The following is a 17,993-nucleotide window of genomic DNA, read 5'->3' on the forward strand; positions in this document are numbered from 1 at the left end:
TCATACAGCCACCAACTCCAACTCTGCAAGTTTTTTGGAAGTTCTTAGCCTCGCCGTTTTTCTCTCATTAAAAATCTTTGTTCTGGCTTTAGAAATTTTTGTCTTTATATGAAGACCATCTAATGATGGTACGTTATTTGTCTGCAGGAAGTCTTCAATTTCTTTCTTACCTGTAAAAAATAAAGAGGAGTGATGATTTGTCATTGATTATATTTTTAAAAACATGTTTATGAACACCACATAAATAGGCATAAAGTCATAGGCATAAAGTCATCATTTTAAACATTAATATTTTAATCAATCTCAATGAAATAATCCTAAATTCGGTAACAAATTCCCCAACCGACTTCACTGAAGGGAACTAGAGCTTTTTTATCCATCTGTCTATCCCACTTCAGTTTTTCACAATTTTTTTCATTATGGGTTTGAAGAATATAAATATGAACTTGCTTCATAATGTCAAACAACAGATCAAGTATACATTTTAGTAGCCTCTGGTCGTCATATTTTTGAGAGAATTGATTTTTACATTCCAATTTTTTTAATGACTGGATTCGGTGTATGTACTCAATAAATGAGGCCAGTATGTGGTCAGTAATAATATCATGTACATGTATCATTACTTTTATCATTTCTTACAAACAAAAAAGTTCTGTAAACTGTGTCAAGCATTGTGCTGTACATTTTATCGGCAGTTTTTTTTGTATTATAACAATCCAGTGTTATCGTGTCTGGGCTGTTAAATATTAAAGTTTGGTTTGAGGTTCGGAGTACAGAAGACTGTGATGATATTGAGTATGACAGGGAATTCCTCTAGCAGGAAACAATTAACTTGGCAAAATTATACGAGATAAAATAAAGAGTATTAGTTTACCCACTTTGTATTTAATTTCAACATCGACTGTGTCTGCTTCGCTTCGAATATGTATTTTTAAAATGGATTTTCAAGGTTGCTAGCTGTTTGTTGTAATTATTTTTCATAATTTCATACTATACAAGAAGTCTTTAATTTCTGAAAATTTCAACATTTATGATGGGGGATATTTAATACAAAAGGTCTCAAAATTTTGCCATTCTTAATTAAAGGGGTACCAGTAGGGAACGTGTATTGTTTATGCAATACTCTCAGTGAGCTAATTTTTTAAAAAGTTTTAGTTATTGATTTATAAGCAAGACTCATTACACACAATTCATTACAATGTAAACAAAGCCCATGTCTTAAATCTAAAGCTGTTTTATAACCTTCATGTATTGCCATGGCAAAATTTGAGGCCACATTAAACCAATTTTATAATTCTTCTATACATATGAAGGAGTCTAAAATTCAGCCACACCTTCCGTTATAGCTACCTTTAACAAGTCGCCAGTATCAATGTTTTTTTTTAAATATATCTAAACTTATTTTAGCAACAATCTGTCCACCACAGTCAGCAACAAGTGTTTTTAGGTCCCATGTTTTGAACATGCCTGTTTTCAAGGGTCAATTTGTCTGTTTTGTCACATGACTTATGTCTAGAGGACAGACTTTGCCTCATGGAGAGGCAAAACATAATCAGCATCATTTAGGTCAATCATAGTTAATGTGAACATATGAATTTCTGAATTTGCTATTAACTTATAAGATAAATTTCAACAATTGAATGACAACAATTTAATTATTCAATATCTAATTATCAAACAAGTGAGAACAATTTATATTTATCAATATTATCCATATGCGTGGCCTCTGCTTAATGTTCTCTGAACGAAAAACAACTGCCTGCAATTTTTATGTAAATTTATAATATAAAATGTATATAATAATATATAATATCAAAAATTAAAATTCAACCTTTATAGTCAACCCTCCCCCATTGTTGCCCACCCTACCCCCAAGATTAAAAGGTCTATATGTATGATAAGAGTAAAATTTGGTCCAAAATGATTCAAAATTTTGAGTATTTAGTCTTGTATTGATAAATCTTTATTTAAGAGGTTTTCATTTTTCAAGCCTGCACTCAATGTTTTCTAAATGAAAAATAACTGAGTTAAATTTTACATAACTTTATGATGTAAAATTTAAATTATAATATAAAATATTATATAATAATTATTTAACATCTAATGCAGGTTATGTATTTTTTGGCTTGTCGCTACAATCATATCCTGCAGGAATCACATTGCAATAAAAACTTTAACTTAAGTCTATTCTCATGCAGTTAGTGGTCTTGTGACAAAATAGTCAACAGACAGGAGGGCTAACAGCTACAACTACATGTCATTAGCCAGGTTCGCTTGAAGTTACAATTCAGATGATCACCTTTAATTTACAGTTCATGAGCAAAGTGTAACTTACATGGTAGATTGCCTGTGTTATGGTCTTTCTGAGTCAATATGTACTTCCTGAAAAAGGATTTCAAATTGGCTGTATCTTCCTTTGACCATTTCACTGTTGAAATACAGAAAAAAAAACATTGATAATTCAAATTTGTTGGGTTAGGTGATGTAAAATTAACATTACGTTTCTCGGCCAAATTTCTCCTAAAAAAAAAATGGAGGATGGTGGCAATTTTTTTTAAAGTAATAAATAAATAGATGCGGGAGGGCTTTTTTATATATTCATTGGCCATCTTGGGTTGCAAAAGCGCATACCTTATGAAATTGTCATCAACACAACCTGCCCCCTCCCTCCCCCCCCCCCCCCAAAAAAAAAAATTCAGGGCCATACTTAAACAAGAAAAAAGCTGTCAAAATGACAGCAAACCAGGTTTTCTTTTGTGTGAACAGTATCCATTATACATTTGTCAATCCTAAATTGATATCCAATCCAGAAAATTAAGACACTTTATAATCTATAGATAAAGTACAATATTGTCTATATTTAAGGAATAAAGAATCATTCTTTGAGTATTTTGATGTGATAAATTTGATCGAGCGTGATCAAATCTAATAAAGCCCAAAGGGCTTTATGATAGATTTGATAACGCCTCAACCAAAATTTTCACCTCATAATATTCAAATAATGATTCCTTATTACTTATATTTATATATTTTTTGGTTATTCTATGAGTTTTTATTTATATGTAAATTTCTTCTCAGAAAAACTTAGGAGGAATTATCAATACAAAAGGAGTACCCTTTTGGCAGTCACCCATCCGCCCCCCATTTCCAGTTTCAAAAACTGGATTTTTCCTTCAGAAGACCCTGTTAAAAATTGTTTGTTTGGAATTGCCACCTTAGGGTTTTCAGATCCAGGAGAGAGGAAGGAAATTTCTTTTTCAAATTCGTTTGATTACATAAACATAGGTAATCACAGATTACAAAGCTCACCGAGACGAGGCATCACCCCTATGAGACCACCTTTATCATATTGTATGAAAATCATACTTTATGATCTTGGATATTCATGGATTCTGTTTTGACACAAAATCATATATCATCTGTTGAAAAATTGTATGATAATCATATGTTCATATATTAATCAATATAATAATATAAAATTAAATATTGCATCCTATCATACTAACAATATATATCATATAATACAATAAAATACTGCAATAAACAAAGATGATATTGTAAATATGAAATGACATTGTATTGTGTTTAACCTTATTGTATTTGATCACATAATACAACATTATTATATATAATACAATATTGTATTATATGATACAATATCATATTACATAATACATCATAACATTGAAACATATGATATTATATTGTATAATATAGTATGATATTTTGTATTGTATGATATTTATATAATATGTATAATATTTGATACATAATATGATATTGTATTATATGATACAATATAATTTGATATAACATTGTATCATATCAAATGATACAATATTATGTGATAAAGTAAAATATTATATAATACAATATTATATAATACAATATCATACATACATATTGTATCATATGATACAATAATATATCATATAAACCAATATCATATTATACAATATCGTATGATACGATAATATATAATATTACAATATGATATAATACAGTTTCGTGTGATATAATTGTAAATTACAGAATCCAATATCATATTATACAATATCGTATGATACAATATAATATTGTATCATAATATACAATACTATACAAAACAGTATCATGATACAATATCATATCATAAAATATCAAAAAAATTGATACAATATCATATCGCATTATATAAGTTTTTACAATATAACATATGATATTATATTGTATCATATTAAACAAAAGTGTTTCATATCATACAATACTTTATCATAGGAATCATGTTATATCATTTAACAACAACCTCATCTTTCTATCAAGCAGGTTTAAGTGAGGTAGGAGATTTCTTTAGCATCCTTGATAATGGAGATCAGGCTCTGCATCTGAAGCAACCTCTGCGTTTCATTTATATTATAGTTAAATCAACTATGCAAGCTATCATCTATAAAACATGTGACCTGTTCAAAAAAATCTAAACCTCATCCAGCATCCGAAACCTTTAACTCAGATTCAGCATTCAAGCCTGTCAGGTGCATCAGTATACATAAGACGCATCTCCATGCAAGTTTGGTGAAGTTCAGACCAGTAATAACTAAGATATCATCATCAGAGGGCACTAGCAATTAAAACTTAACCTGCTCCAGCATCCGCAACCTATGGCTTAGATTCAACATCCATGCCTGTCAGGTGCATCTGTATCATAAGACACACCATCCATTCAAGTTTGGTGAAGTTAGGACCTGTAATAACTAAGATATATTTTTTAGCATCCTTGATAATGGAGATAAAGCTCTGCATCTGAAGCTTCCTCTGTGATTCATTCATATTACAGTTTAGTCAACTATGCAAGTTGAAATAGTACTATCATCTATTAAACATGTGACCTGTTCCAAAACACTTAACCATATCCAGCATCTGAAACCTATGGCTCAGACTCAGCATTCAAGCCTGTCAGGTGCATCAGTATCATAAGACGCATCATCCATTGAAGTCTGGTGAAGTTAGGACAAGCAATAACTAAGATATAATCATCAGAGGGCACCTGTTTCAAAAACTTTAACCAGCTCTAAAAACCTTAACCTCCTCCAGCATCCGAAACCTATGGCTCAGATTCAGCATTCAAGCCTGTCTGGTGCATCAGTATCATAAGACGCACCATCCATAGCAGTCTGGTGAAGTTAGGACCAGTAGTAACTAAGATATCATCATCAGAGGGCACCTGCAACAAAAACTTTAACCAGCTCTAAAAACCTTAACCTCCTTCAGCATCTGTAACCTATAGCTCAGATTCAGCACCCAAGCCTGCCTGGTGCATCAGTATCATAAGACACACCATCCATGCAAGTTTGGTGAAGTACGGACAAGCAGTAACTTAGATATTGCTATCAAAGGGTACCTGCAACAAAAACTTTAACCTGCACCAAAAACCTTAACCTCCTCCAGCATCCGAAACCTATAGCTCAGATTCAGCACTCAAGCCTGTCTGGTGCATCAGTATCATAAGACACACCATCCATGCAAGTTTGGTGAAGTACGGACCTGCAGTAACTTAGATATTGCTATCAAAGGGCACCTGCAACAAAAACTTTAACCTGGTCAAACAACCTTAACCTCCTCCAGCATCTGAAATTTAGGACTCAGATTCAGCATCCTAGTCTTTCAAGTCCATAAGTAGGTCCAGATGCATCATCCATGCAAGTTTGGTGAAGATAGGACAAGTAATAGCTTAGATACAGGACATGCAACAAAAACTTTAACCAGGTCCGGACGCCGACGCCGACGCCGACGCCGACGCCGAGGGTATAGCATAAGCTCCCCCTGACTTCGTCTCGGTGAGCTAAAAATTGATAAATACTGTAGAATCATTAGATTTCGTGGTGGCTCAATTTTCGTGGAATTTGTGGGTACCTCTCAACCACGAATTAACATCCTCAACGAATTAATATATTAGGATACAAAAAGTCATATTTCCTTTGTAGGTTTCAGTGAATACACAAAATTACGTCCCCATGAACCTGTAAAATTTAAGCAATCCACGAAAATTGGCCCCTACGAAATTTAATGATTTCACAGTAGAAACATCAATAAACAGGAAATGTTTCTTATCTTTGTTCTTGTCATTCAATCTTCATATATGATTAAACTTTATTCCATTTCTTTACTGCCGATTTTTGACAGATAGTGAAGCATAGCATGGAAAAAGATACTGGCAGAAAAAAACAATGAAATAAGTCAAGTCCAACATGTTGAAATGAAAATGATTCATGTTATGCTTTGCAGGATGTGATGTAACGAATTTTTGACTCACTGAAAAAGTATCAAATTAACATTTTAACTATAATATTTAAAAGTTACATACTCCAAAGTCTTGTCAAACTGATGGAGATCATTTACTCTTCAATGCTGGGATAAAATATTTCTGATCCAAGTAATTCTGATAATAACTGAACTGTCCCCTCCATATTTATTTCAATTTTGACATGTGAGACTTGTCTGATTCCACTACTATCTTTTTCCATGTATCATCTTTACTAAAACTGCTTATCCCATTACTTTATTTTTACTTCACCATTTACTTGAATGGAAATATATGCATAAAGGAGAAGTTTTCCTCCTCAAACATTATCTGACATTTCAACTGAACTAACTTGTAAACAATTAAGAAAAATATGCAATTTTTTTTTAGCAGGGGTGGGGAAGGAAGGGGTGATTATAGTTACTGTTTCAATTAGGCTGGAGGCAATTCCAAACAAACAGTAATTCTATTTTGCCCCAAAATACATTGACATTAATAATACATAAATATTTACCAGTCTTTGGGTTGTTCTTCTCTTTTGACTCTAGAATTTCATCTAAGTAGGAAAAAAGACAAATTAATCATAGGCCTATGTGATATGTTAAATATATGGTTTCACATCATCTGTCATTCAAGTTGCTTTTACATAAGTAATATTAACATTAAGAATTTAAAACTAAGGTGGCCAATTTTGGATTTTGTTGCACATGCTTTTGTGCTTGCCATGTCTATACAAATTGTTTTGATACCATTTACCAATATTAAACCAAATAACAAATTACCAATCAAAACAATTTGGGATGTTTAAAAATCTGGTAATATAGTAAAGATAGGTAATGTATTTTTTATGATGCCCCCTAAAATAAAACCAAATGATTTGATTTTCATAAAACACTGCAGGTACAGGAGCACTTAAAAGGGACTTGGACACAATTTGAGATCAAAATTCTTATTTTTATTTTTTTCGTATAAAATGGTTAACTTGTGCATTTTAAATGATTGACAAAAATATTGAATGTTAAAATCAAGTTAAAGCGAGATACAAAGGTAAAAATTGATTGTTATGTAAGCAAAGCTCAAGTCTTACAGTTGTTTGCAAAAAGTGTAATGTAGAGAATGACCATTTCTTAGACAAAATGACATGTAAAAAACAATTTAAACTAATTCAATATATTCATAAATACTATTATCAACAAAAGAAAGATACAGCTGATTGAAACTTACACCAATATAACACATATGTAAAAAATGACAATATTTGAGCTTTGTTTACAAAACAAAGAATTATGAACTCTGTATCTTGCAAATAACTTGATATTTGACGTAGCATTATAAACTTCTATATTTATAAGTATAAACATTGAAAATAGAAAAATGAGATTTAATTTTTTTAAAGTCAAATTGTGTCCAAGTCCCTTTAAGTCGATCGACTGAATATTAAATATGTTTTTCCTATTACAGCACTGATATAATGAAAGTTGACAAAACAAAACAATCCTATTCTATCCTATATCCTGTATCATGCATCCTATACTGCAAACCAGCTCTGTCCTATCCTGTCCCATACAGTCCATATTTAGGAATAAAAGATAAATGAAACGAAAAAAAGAAATTCATGACTTTATCAACTAATATTATGCTTAAAAGAACCAATTAATACAGGTACATAAACTTGAGGATTTTCAGAGCGATGTAGCATTTTAACCAGTGCATCGATAAATTAAATAGTATGTGAAATGTACAAAATTATGTTAACAGACAGGTACACAATTATGGTTTTGTTTTTATTTGATGTTCATATCATAAACTGCTAAAATGCAAATAAAACAACTAATATAGATGCAAGGAATTATTGATTAATATTTTTATCAATTACTTTTCCGTATCGTTTAAATTCTGAGTGATTGATGTTCTGTCGATACGGGAATTTATATTTACTTGAATCAATCAAAATTGTTTAATCATTTGATTTTGTTAAAATATGAATTTGTACGAATTTATGGTGAGTTGACATTACTTAATTCAATCTGATCACTTAATTATCAGGCAGGAATATACGTCCAAGTTATCGGGCATCGTAGACATTATGTGAACGTGAACATATGAGTGCACACATAAAGTATGTTTCGTGTCTATTTCTGTATTTTTCGAAATGACAGTCAATTAAAACAGTTTAACTGCTGCGTTCTGTACACGAAGCGATAGAAATATACTTAATATGTTGAAAATTTATACCCTGTATTGTGAACACTTCCTATGTTATCCACGATTTGATAAAATGTAACATACGCATCAAAATTTTTCACCATTTAGTTAATTCAGCACAGTGCTAGATACTCATTAATGTTTTACTTTGTATAACAAATAAAATTGATGTTTTAAATGTATTAATTGATGCTGTAAGGTAATAAATACACTGATTTTCGTTTTGCAAAAACGTTATGAAATTTGATTGGCTACTGGATGCAGAAAAAGATAGGATAGGATAGGATTTAACTTCTATATTTCTATCATGTATTGTGCGTCCTGTATCCTATCCTATCCTTGTCAACTTTCACTATGGCAGCACTGTACTATAGTTTTTACAACAATAAAATAATAACAAGTTGTTAAAAAAAAGCATTAAGAGATATTTATTCCCCCCTCCCATGAAGAGGAGCCTAGCCCTTCCTTGAACCAAGTAACAGCCCTTTACCATACAATTTGGCATTTGTCATTCAGTTTTGGGGTTTACTAGATGTTCTTGCATTTAATGCTCAGATTTAAAGCTGTACATTTAGATTTGGTCACAACTTACCATCCATATCAATTTCTGGACCCTGTGATGATTCCATATCATCCAATTCTAGTAAATAAAGACAATTGCATTGTTTGTTCATGTTGTATGAAGACATCAAATTTTAGTTAAAAACCACCTATAAATACTACTGACACTGAATATATTAAGTGTCATTCAATTATGGGTTTAAATTGTAACTGTTTTTCTCCCTCATAATAATAATTTGAAAAGAGCAGTAATATGATGATGACAATACAATGTAATACCTTCACTGGCCTCTTCTTCCACCTTCTTAGAAACCTCTTTAGAAACTGACATATCCTTTCCTAAAATTACAAGTGAATGAATTTTGGAAAATATATATAAATAAGAGGGAAGAAAGGGACATATCCTGATTTTTGTTAAGAGCTTTGATGATTTTATATTGTAATTTTGATGCATGATCAATGCATTTTTAGATCCATTAAAAGCGAGTTTTTAACTAGTTTGTTCTTTTAATGAATAAAAAATGAATAGAAAAGGCAGGTCTAATAAATAGAAGATTACTATACGAAGAAATCAAGCAGATTTGACATGACTCATATCTAAGATATTGCTTATCAATTGGCAATCAGAACTGCCATAAAAATACGACTTAAAATCAATATATTTGCATAAGCAAAGGTTAGTCACATCAAACAAGCTTACTGAATAGGTTGGCAAATAACACTTACATGTAAGGTCAAGCCAGTTCACACGTACAAGTTAAAAAAAATTGAAATGGGCAAGACCAACTGAACTAATTTGCATCTTTTAAACAAGAGAACCATGGACCATATTGCTCACCTACAGAACAATAGCCAAAAAAATACTGTGGTTTCATCAATTTTCGTGAGCAACAATATTCATTGATATAATGAATATCACAGTTTAAAGGATAAGTAAATTATTGGATAATGTTCATAACAATACAGATTATTATTAAAAGTTGCACTTCAACGAATATCATATTTTGTTGATTCAATCAACAATGAAATCCACAAAAATTTGTATTTAACAAATATTGATGAAACCATAGTAATTGCCATGATAATAAAATAAGATATATGTAGTCATTATAATAAAAAATATTTGGACATGAGAATTGTTTATCTCATCATTTAAAGCCCCTTGTATCTTCGGTGTTCAAATTATTGCAAGTGGAAACAATAAGAATGCTAGTATAGTTAAAAATACTACAACAATTTAACAATAGGCCAACAGGACATAACACTCACCAAAGTACCATAGCCCACACACAGAACTGTGGAGGAATCTCATAATTTAATGCTTGTATAACTCTTTTAATCATTACATTATTTACAATGATTCATTTTTAGATATGAACAAGCAAGGGAAGAAAACTTCATTTACCTTTAACCCTCCCCCCTTCCCATCCCACCCAAGGGGACATGAAATTTACTGGTTCAGGGCTTTACTAAATATGCAGTAAGTTTCAATTCATTGCCAGTAAGATAACGGAGATTAAAACATTATGTGCAATGGTTCTAAATAACCATTTTAGCCCCATCCTAGAGTTAAAACCCCTACTCTGACATTTATAATTTTGGTAGAGGGCCTCCTGGTCTTCATGAATTCAGTTTTGGTATACCGTATTTTTCGGGCATAGGCTATTTTTTTTGTCTGATGCATAAGACTTGGCTTATCCCCTGGATTGGCTCATTGTAGGCTCAAAGTAGAAAAAATCAAACACTAAAATACAAAATTCAAAATGGTGGTCATGACGAACCCTCTTAGTATTAAAATATAGTGATTTTATTATTATTTGTAATGACAGGCACATTTTTTGCCCAACCGCAATTATCTTCCTTTCATATGAAAAATAAACCATGAAAGCCTGTCGCCAAGGATTCTTTGTACCAAGTTGGTTGAAAATGGCAAAATGGTTCCATAGAAGAAGATGGAATGTGAACGTTTCAAATTCGTTGGACAAATTAGAAAATCTCACTTCGGCTCAGATGAATTAAAAACTAAATGTTGCAGGGGGTATCAAAAGGACAAAAGCTGAGGCTTAGGTTTAAAAATCTACCATTTGATATTGATTGCATTCATTTTGAACAAAGATTTTAAATACCTTCATCTGCATCAGTCAGCATGCGTCCCATTACACGCAGAGTCCTAATTCCAGCTGGGCACTGATAGTTGTCTTTATTAATTTCCTTCTCATGTCCCATATGATCCAAAAATATTTCCTGGTTTTGTGGTAGCATGTGTAGACTTGCATATATAGTGGACAGTCTATGTCTCATTTTGCCTGCATTTATGGTCATACTGACATCTGCTCTACTGCACACATTTTTTAGAGCATGCCAACCGGAACAATGTGACTTCCCAGATTTTGTTGCAAATAAAAATGGGTTTTCTGCAGAGATACCATACAAGGTTCTATATTGGATAAGAAGTCTTATTCCTGGAACCAAATCTTTTGGAACGAGAACTGGAACAAACTTTTTACCTTTCCCTTTAAGGTAAACAAGTTTAAACTGTCCGACCAGGAACTTTTCGGCCGCATCTTCCACATTTTCTACCTGCTCCTGCGGAACCCAGACATTTTGCTCAGCATCTTCCCACTCTGCTCTCAACATTCTAGATGCCTCTTCACCTCGCCTTGCATTAAACAGCGTCAGTCTTGCTACAATCAAAGTTCTAAGCCATGTATATCTTTCCATGGTAAAATTGGAAACATTTTCAGAAATTTCTTCACTTATATAGCGTTTCAGTATCTGAATATCAGTCTCCTTTGGAAGATTTTCAGGTTTTCTCAATTTCTCCATGCTATTCTTAACACACATTTGCCGTGCACCTGAGAATAACTCACATGACTTGAATTTGTATGCATCTTTGAAAATTTTCAGTTCTTTAGCCTTTGCGTCTTGCATTGTTTCCGCAAAATGCCCATGCAATGCTTTGATAGATCTTAGAATAATTGCATTCAAGAATAGTTTTTGTCCATGTTTCTCTTTCCTTTCAGTGTGGTCATCAACAATAGAAACCTGTTGGTCAATAGCATCATAGAGATCTTGTAAATGACTTCTATTAAACATTGTTTCCACAGAATTTGTTTCTGATTCACCACTTATGTCACAAAATGTTAAGTAAAGTCGAGCTAATTCTCTCATTTCTGCCATAACTACCCTTTTCACTTCATTTTCTTTTCCTGTTTCATGTCTTCTTAAATTGAAGTGCCTGAAACCTATCAGCTTTATCATTGGATCTGACCTGCATAACTCACCAACTTGGCCATCACGAAAACTGTTCAATATTTCCCTGAACTGTTTATCATCATCCATTCTGGTTTTTGCTTTCTGTAGTAATCTGGGTTTGACTGGATCAGGCTGAGAGACAATACATTTATGCTTGTAAAAAAACCTACTGGACACAAAACTTTTGCATGAAGCACAAACACGCAATTGATCCTTTTGGTTTGGCTGTCTTTCTCTCATCAATGGATCTCTGTTGTCTGAGATTAAAAGTACGTTATATTCATATATTCCATCCTTGCGCTTTCTGTCAAAGAAAATGTTTTGTTGCACGGTACTTTTTTTCAAAACTTCCGCAACTTCGGGTTCTGATTTGTGTTTCCTCATTATATGCCTCTTCAGTTTGCCATTGTGGATAACTTGCCTACAGTACACACAGTACCTGTCAGGTTTCTGAAAAAGATGTCACTTAAATAAATGAATATGGAAATATTGTAAAAATTTCATGGGGGTATTTTTTTTTAGAGATAGGGGCCTGGGGGCACTGCTTGAAGTTCTTGGCAAAGATTCTGACTCTCTCTTAGAACCTATGACTGCCCAGCATCCAGATAATCAAGACCAAGTTCTTTATCTGAAGCTGCCTCTATTTATATAACCCATTAATAATTCTATCAACAGTGCAAGTTTGACTGGGGATGAACATGATTTACTTCATCGTGTAACAGGCTCCGAGACAATTACACAATTGGAGAAGTTCTAAAATCTTAACCTGCCTAAACATCTGGATAATCAAAATAACTCTTTGTAATGTATGTAAAGCTAGCTCTGTGGTTCATTCAAAAAGTAAACTCATTCATGCATGTTGGGACCATTATTTACATATATTTTATGTCTGAGCAGACATACCTTGTACACATTCGTTTTCTTCTGTGATGCATTTTCTGATTTACAGCTATTTGTGTCACCTGTCAATAGCATGTCACCTGTCAATAGCATGAAGTAAATATTGGTTAAAACACACTTATGTAAAAAAAAAAAATAAACACTACACATTCTATTGATCACTTGATATATAATCAACATGTAACCAGTATGCTATTTAATTGAATAGCTTTTTTTTCCAACTACATGTATCATGAATATGGTTTCAATACCAAAGATACCAAAGTTAACAAATTCCAAAAACTTGACAACTTTCCACAATAAATTATCTTAAATAATTGAGAAAATAGGTTATTTGTCACAGAAATAAATTAATATTGATCATGTCGATCATGTTTAGAAGATATGCATCTTTCCTCTTTTAAATTTTTAAATAACTTACACAATTTACAACAATAATAAATATAAATACCTTTCAATGGCATTTCGGCATTACTGGTGTCCTCTTGGGTGTCCTCTTGGACAGTCAAGGAAGACACTCTTGGCATTTCGGCATTACTGGTGTCCTCTTGGACAGTCATGGATGACAATCTGGACATCTTTGCATTTCTGGTGTCCTCTTGAACAGTCAAGAATGACCCTTTTGGCATTTCGGCATTACTGGAGTCCTCTTGAACAATCATGGAAGACACTCTGGGCATCTCAGTATTACTGGTGTCCTCTTGGACGGTCAAGGATGACCATCTTGGCATTTTGGCATAACTGGTGTCCTCTTGTACTGTCAATGATGACACTCTGGGCATTTCTGCATAACTGGTGTCCTCTTGGACAATCAAGGATGACCCTCTGGGCATTTCGGCATAACTGGTGTCCTCGACAGTCAAGGATGACCCTCTTGGCATTTCGGCATAACTGGTGTCCTCTTGGCCAGTCATGGATGACAATCTGGACATCTTAGCATAACTTGTGTCCTCTTGAACAGTCAAGGATGATCCTTTTGGCATTTCGGCATAACTGGTGTCCTCTTGAACAGTCAAGGAGGATCCTTTTGGCATTTCGGCATAACTGGTGTCCTCTTGGACAGTCAAGAATGACAATCTGGACATCTTAACATTACTTGTGTCCTCTTGGACAGTCAGGGATGACCCTCTGGGCATTTTGGCATTACTGATGTCCTCTTGGACAGTCAAGGGTGACACTCTGGACATTTCCACATTCATGGTGTTCTCTTGGACAATCATGGATGACACTCTGGGTATCTCAGCATTACTGGTGTCCTCTTGGACTGTCATTGACGATACTAGGGGCATGTTGGCAATTCTGATGTCATCTTGAACAGTCAAGGAGGATCCTTTTGGCATTTCGGCATAACTGGTGTCCTCTTGGACAGTCAAGGATGACAATCTGGACATCTTAACATTACTTGTGTCCTCTTGGACAGTCAGGGATGACCCTCTGGGCATTTTGGCATTACTGATGTCCTCTTGGACAGTCAAGGGTGACACTCTGGACATTTCCACATTCATGGTGTTCTCTTGGACAATCATGGATGACACTCTGGGTATCTCAGCATTACTGGTGTCCTCTTGGACTGTCATTGACGATACTAGGGGCATGTTGGCAATTCTAGTGTCCTCTTTGACTGCTGTGTTCAAAAAATTCATAAAAATCAATTTTAAGTTAGAGCAAACCAAATATTGATAAATTAAAACAATTAGCCAAAATTAACCTACTTTGAGAAGAAACATAAATCAATTTGAAGAATCACTTTATGAAAAATTATTCAATTCTAACAACAATCTTGCTGTACATTCCCACAACCATTTTTTTCAACATTACCTGCCAGTGATGAAATGGGCCTTTCAGCATCACATTCCTTCCTAATAAAGAATATGAAAACTAGGATCATTTTCCAAACCAAAATATTTAGATATCAATTTTCTGAATTCCAAATTGAGCCAAGTATGAAATAGGATACTACTTATGAATAATGATCAATGGTGTGAACATTGTAAATATTTTTCATCCGAAAAATGACACAATTTTGCCAACCTTGAATAAATCATCATTATGCCTTCTGTCATTTTCTCTATATATATTCAATACTCATCTATTTTCGCATAGTATACAAAGGGATGACAACCGCGGTTTTTACAATTATGAAACGTAGATACATACGATTGACATCGAACAATGAATATAAATAACCTTTCCAAAAGCACATAATACTGACGGGAATTCTAAAGCTAAAGTTTCAAATAAACATTTGAACAAATTGATTAAACATTTGTGAACGAAATTGTACTTGAGAATCCAGAAAACCCTATTCTAAATGATGCTTGATATAGGAATATATAGGGAAAAATTAAATAAGATTTTGTCTGCTAAACAACTGAAGTTTCCTCGGTAGAGTCCTTTGCATCTCATTTCTTGAAAAGAACATAAACGTTTGTTAATTTATTTATTGAACAGCAACTTGTTGATTAAATAATCAATCAAATCAATTGATTCATTTGAATGAACAAACGTTTGCCTTTCTGGTGACTAGACAACACTCGAACAGCTACTTATCGAAAGGCACGCCAGTATATTCAACAGTCGGCATAATAATAATAATAGTGTTGTGCATATACTATGCTTAAATAGTGGTCAGAGTTTGATACAGGCTCGTGCACTATATATCAAACCCTGACTACTATTTAGGCATAGTACTTGCACAAAACATCACTATAATATAAATATGCAAAGAATTGTTTTCAACCTTGAATAACCTAATTTAAGAATGTGATACTATTTAGATTTCTTTCCATTATTTTGAAACAGTATAACACATCAGTAAAATTCTTTCAACATTAAGTTCTGCTTTACTTACCAAGACAGTGCGTTCAGTTCAGAAAGAGGAACTGTAAAAAGATTTTGTTGAAAGATTAATGTAAGGAAATAGTAAGAATCTGTACATCCTAGAAACAGGTTTTATAAATCATTTAAAGGGTTTTAAGTTTAGTGAATTGCATGCACTTGACTGCCTCATGTCACATCATTAGGCATAACTTCGGTTTAAGAGGGCTAGATGGTCATTGTCATTTTTCAACAATATCAGTCTCCTTTAAAAGAAGAGCTCTGTATAAAACTACCGGTATATATATATAAGCTTTGCTATTTGGATTTGTGTTTTTCTGATTATTATGGCCAACATAAAAAAAGAATTGCTGTAGTTTTCAAGTAGTATTTGATAGGCAACTTGTTGATTACCCAATGCCCTTAAAAATTACATTATCAGAAGCGATATATATTTTTAAAGGGACCAAGACACGATTTGAGCTACAATTTTTCATATTTGGTTCTCCATTTATAATGTTTAGAATTGTAAATATGCATGGTTATCTTTAAGGCTTCATCTAAATTTGAAAGTCAATATCGAGTAACCTGCAAGGAAAGAGTTTAGAATTCTTTGTTTTGAAAACAAAGCTCAAGTCTTGTTATTGTTTACTATGTGTTGTATTGTATACATTTTGATCAAGTGTTTCTTTCTTTGCTGACAATATTATTTATGAACATATTAAATCAAATTATCTTGTTTGCCACAAGTCATTTGTGACTAACTTTACTTTACATTATCTGTAAACAAACACAAGACTTGAGATGTTTTTTTGCGTAAAAATGAGTTTTCATCTCTGTATTTAGCTTGTAATTTGACTCCTAACATTCAAATTTTGTCTGATCATTCATAATGCACATTCAAACCATTTTAAACATAAAAAAGTAAAATTTTGACCTCAAATCGTGTCCAATTCCCTGTAAGTTATGTTAAGTAAGAATAGTGTATGTAGGACTAAGAGCTGGTCCTCTTATAGTTATCCCAACTTGGAAGGAAGCTACCCAAAATAAAACACAGATAAGTACTTGAAATGGCCCCTTAAATCATCCCAACAAAGATGCACAAAATCTAAAGTACACAAACAAAAGATATGAAATTGGTCCCCTTAATCATCCCAGCAAAGATATACAAAAGTGGTCCCCTTAATCATTCCAACAGATACATAAAATGTAAAGTATAAAACAAAAGATACTAAATTGGTCTCCATAATCATACCAACAAAGATACTCAAAATGTAGCGTATATATACATAGGTTATTGAATTAGTTCTTTTTATCATCTCAAATAAGAATCATTTAATATGATAAAAAACACATTAATAAATAAGTCCCTTAATCATTCAATATAGGATAAACAACATGATTATGACCTACTCTTTAATAAGAAACTTAACTGGTCCCCTTAATCATCCCAAAGAAGACACACAAAATATAAAGTACACATATATCACTTTATTGGTCTCCTTAATCATCCCATAGAAGATACCCAATACAGACGTCACTAATTTGGTCGCCTTAAAAAACTTAGATGAATAAAGAAATGTATGATGAATTCTTACCTACAGAGGAGAGACTATCGCTATATGAGTCTTCCACCAAAGATGACTCATTTAAGTCAAATGGATCTGAGTCACTATCTGCAAGAAAGTAACAATTATATACATTAATGTCAATTTTTTAAAAATAGATTTGCAGCAGTTATGAAAAAAAAAATTGAAAAAAAAGTGGCCCAAATCATTCTTTCTCAATAACTTATGATTTCACAACTGACAAGACTTGTAATAAAAATGATTTGCCATGACCAATCATTCACATCATGAACTCTATGTGAAAGATCTTGAATACATGTATATCTAAGTTGGCATAATATTGAATTCAAAGCCTGATAACTCAATCTCCAAATTGCACAAATTAAGTATTTTTTTTTGGGGGGGGGGGG

The 17,993-nt window shown here is 32.8% G+C and overlaps 1 protein-coding gene across 1 annotated transcript; it reads right to left on the reverse strand.

Moving 5' to 3' along the window:
• Positions 1-17,992, reverse strand: LOC128186978 (uncharacterized). Its single transcript, XM_052856977.1, has 11 exons — positions 17,614-17,992; positions 16,050-16,080; positions 15,017-15,057; positions 13,650-14,822; positions 13,202-13,278; positions 11,170-12,748; positions 9,323-9,382; positions 9,075-9,122; positions 6,792-6,833; positions 2,336-2,428; positions 1-170 (listed from the first exon to the last, which is right to left on the reverse strand). Exons 4-11 carry the CDS (start codon positions 14,791-14,793, stop codon positions 1-3), a joined length of 3,213 nt encoding a protein of 1,070 aa, XP_052712937.1. The 5' UTR covers positions 14,794-14,822; positions 15,017-15,057; positions 16,050-16,080; positions 17,614-17,992.
• Between the last annotated feature and the right edge of the window lies 1 nt (position 17,993).

Source organism: Crassostrea angulata, chromosome 6 (genome assembly GCF_025612915.1).
Source record: "Crassostrea angulata isolate pt1a10 chromosome 6, ASM2561291v2, whole genome shotgun sequence".
Taxonomy (NCBI): Eukaryota; Metazoa; Mollusca; class Bivalvia; order Ostreida; family Ostreidae; genus Magallana; species Magallana angulata.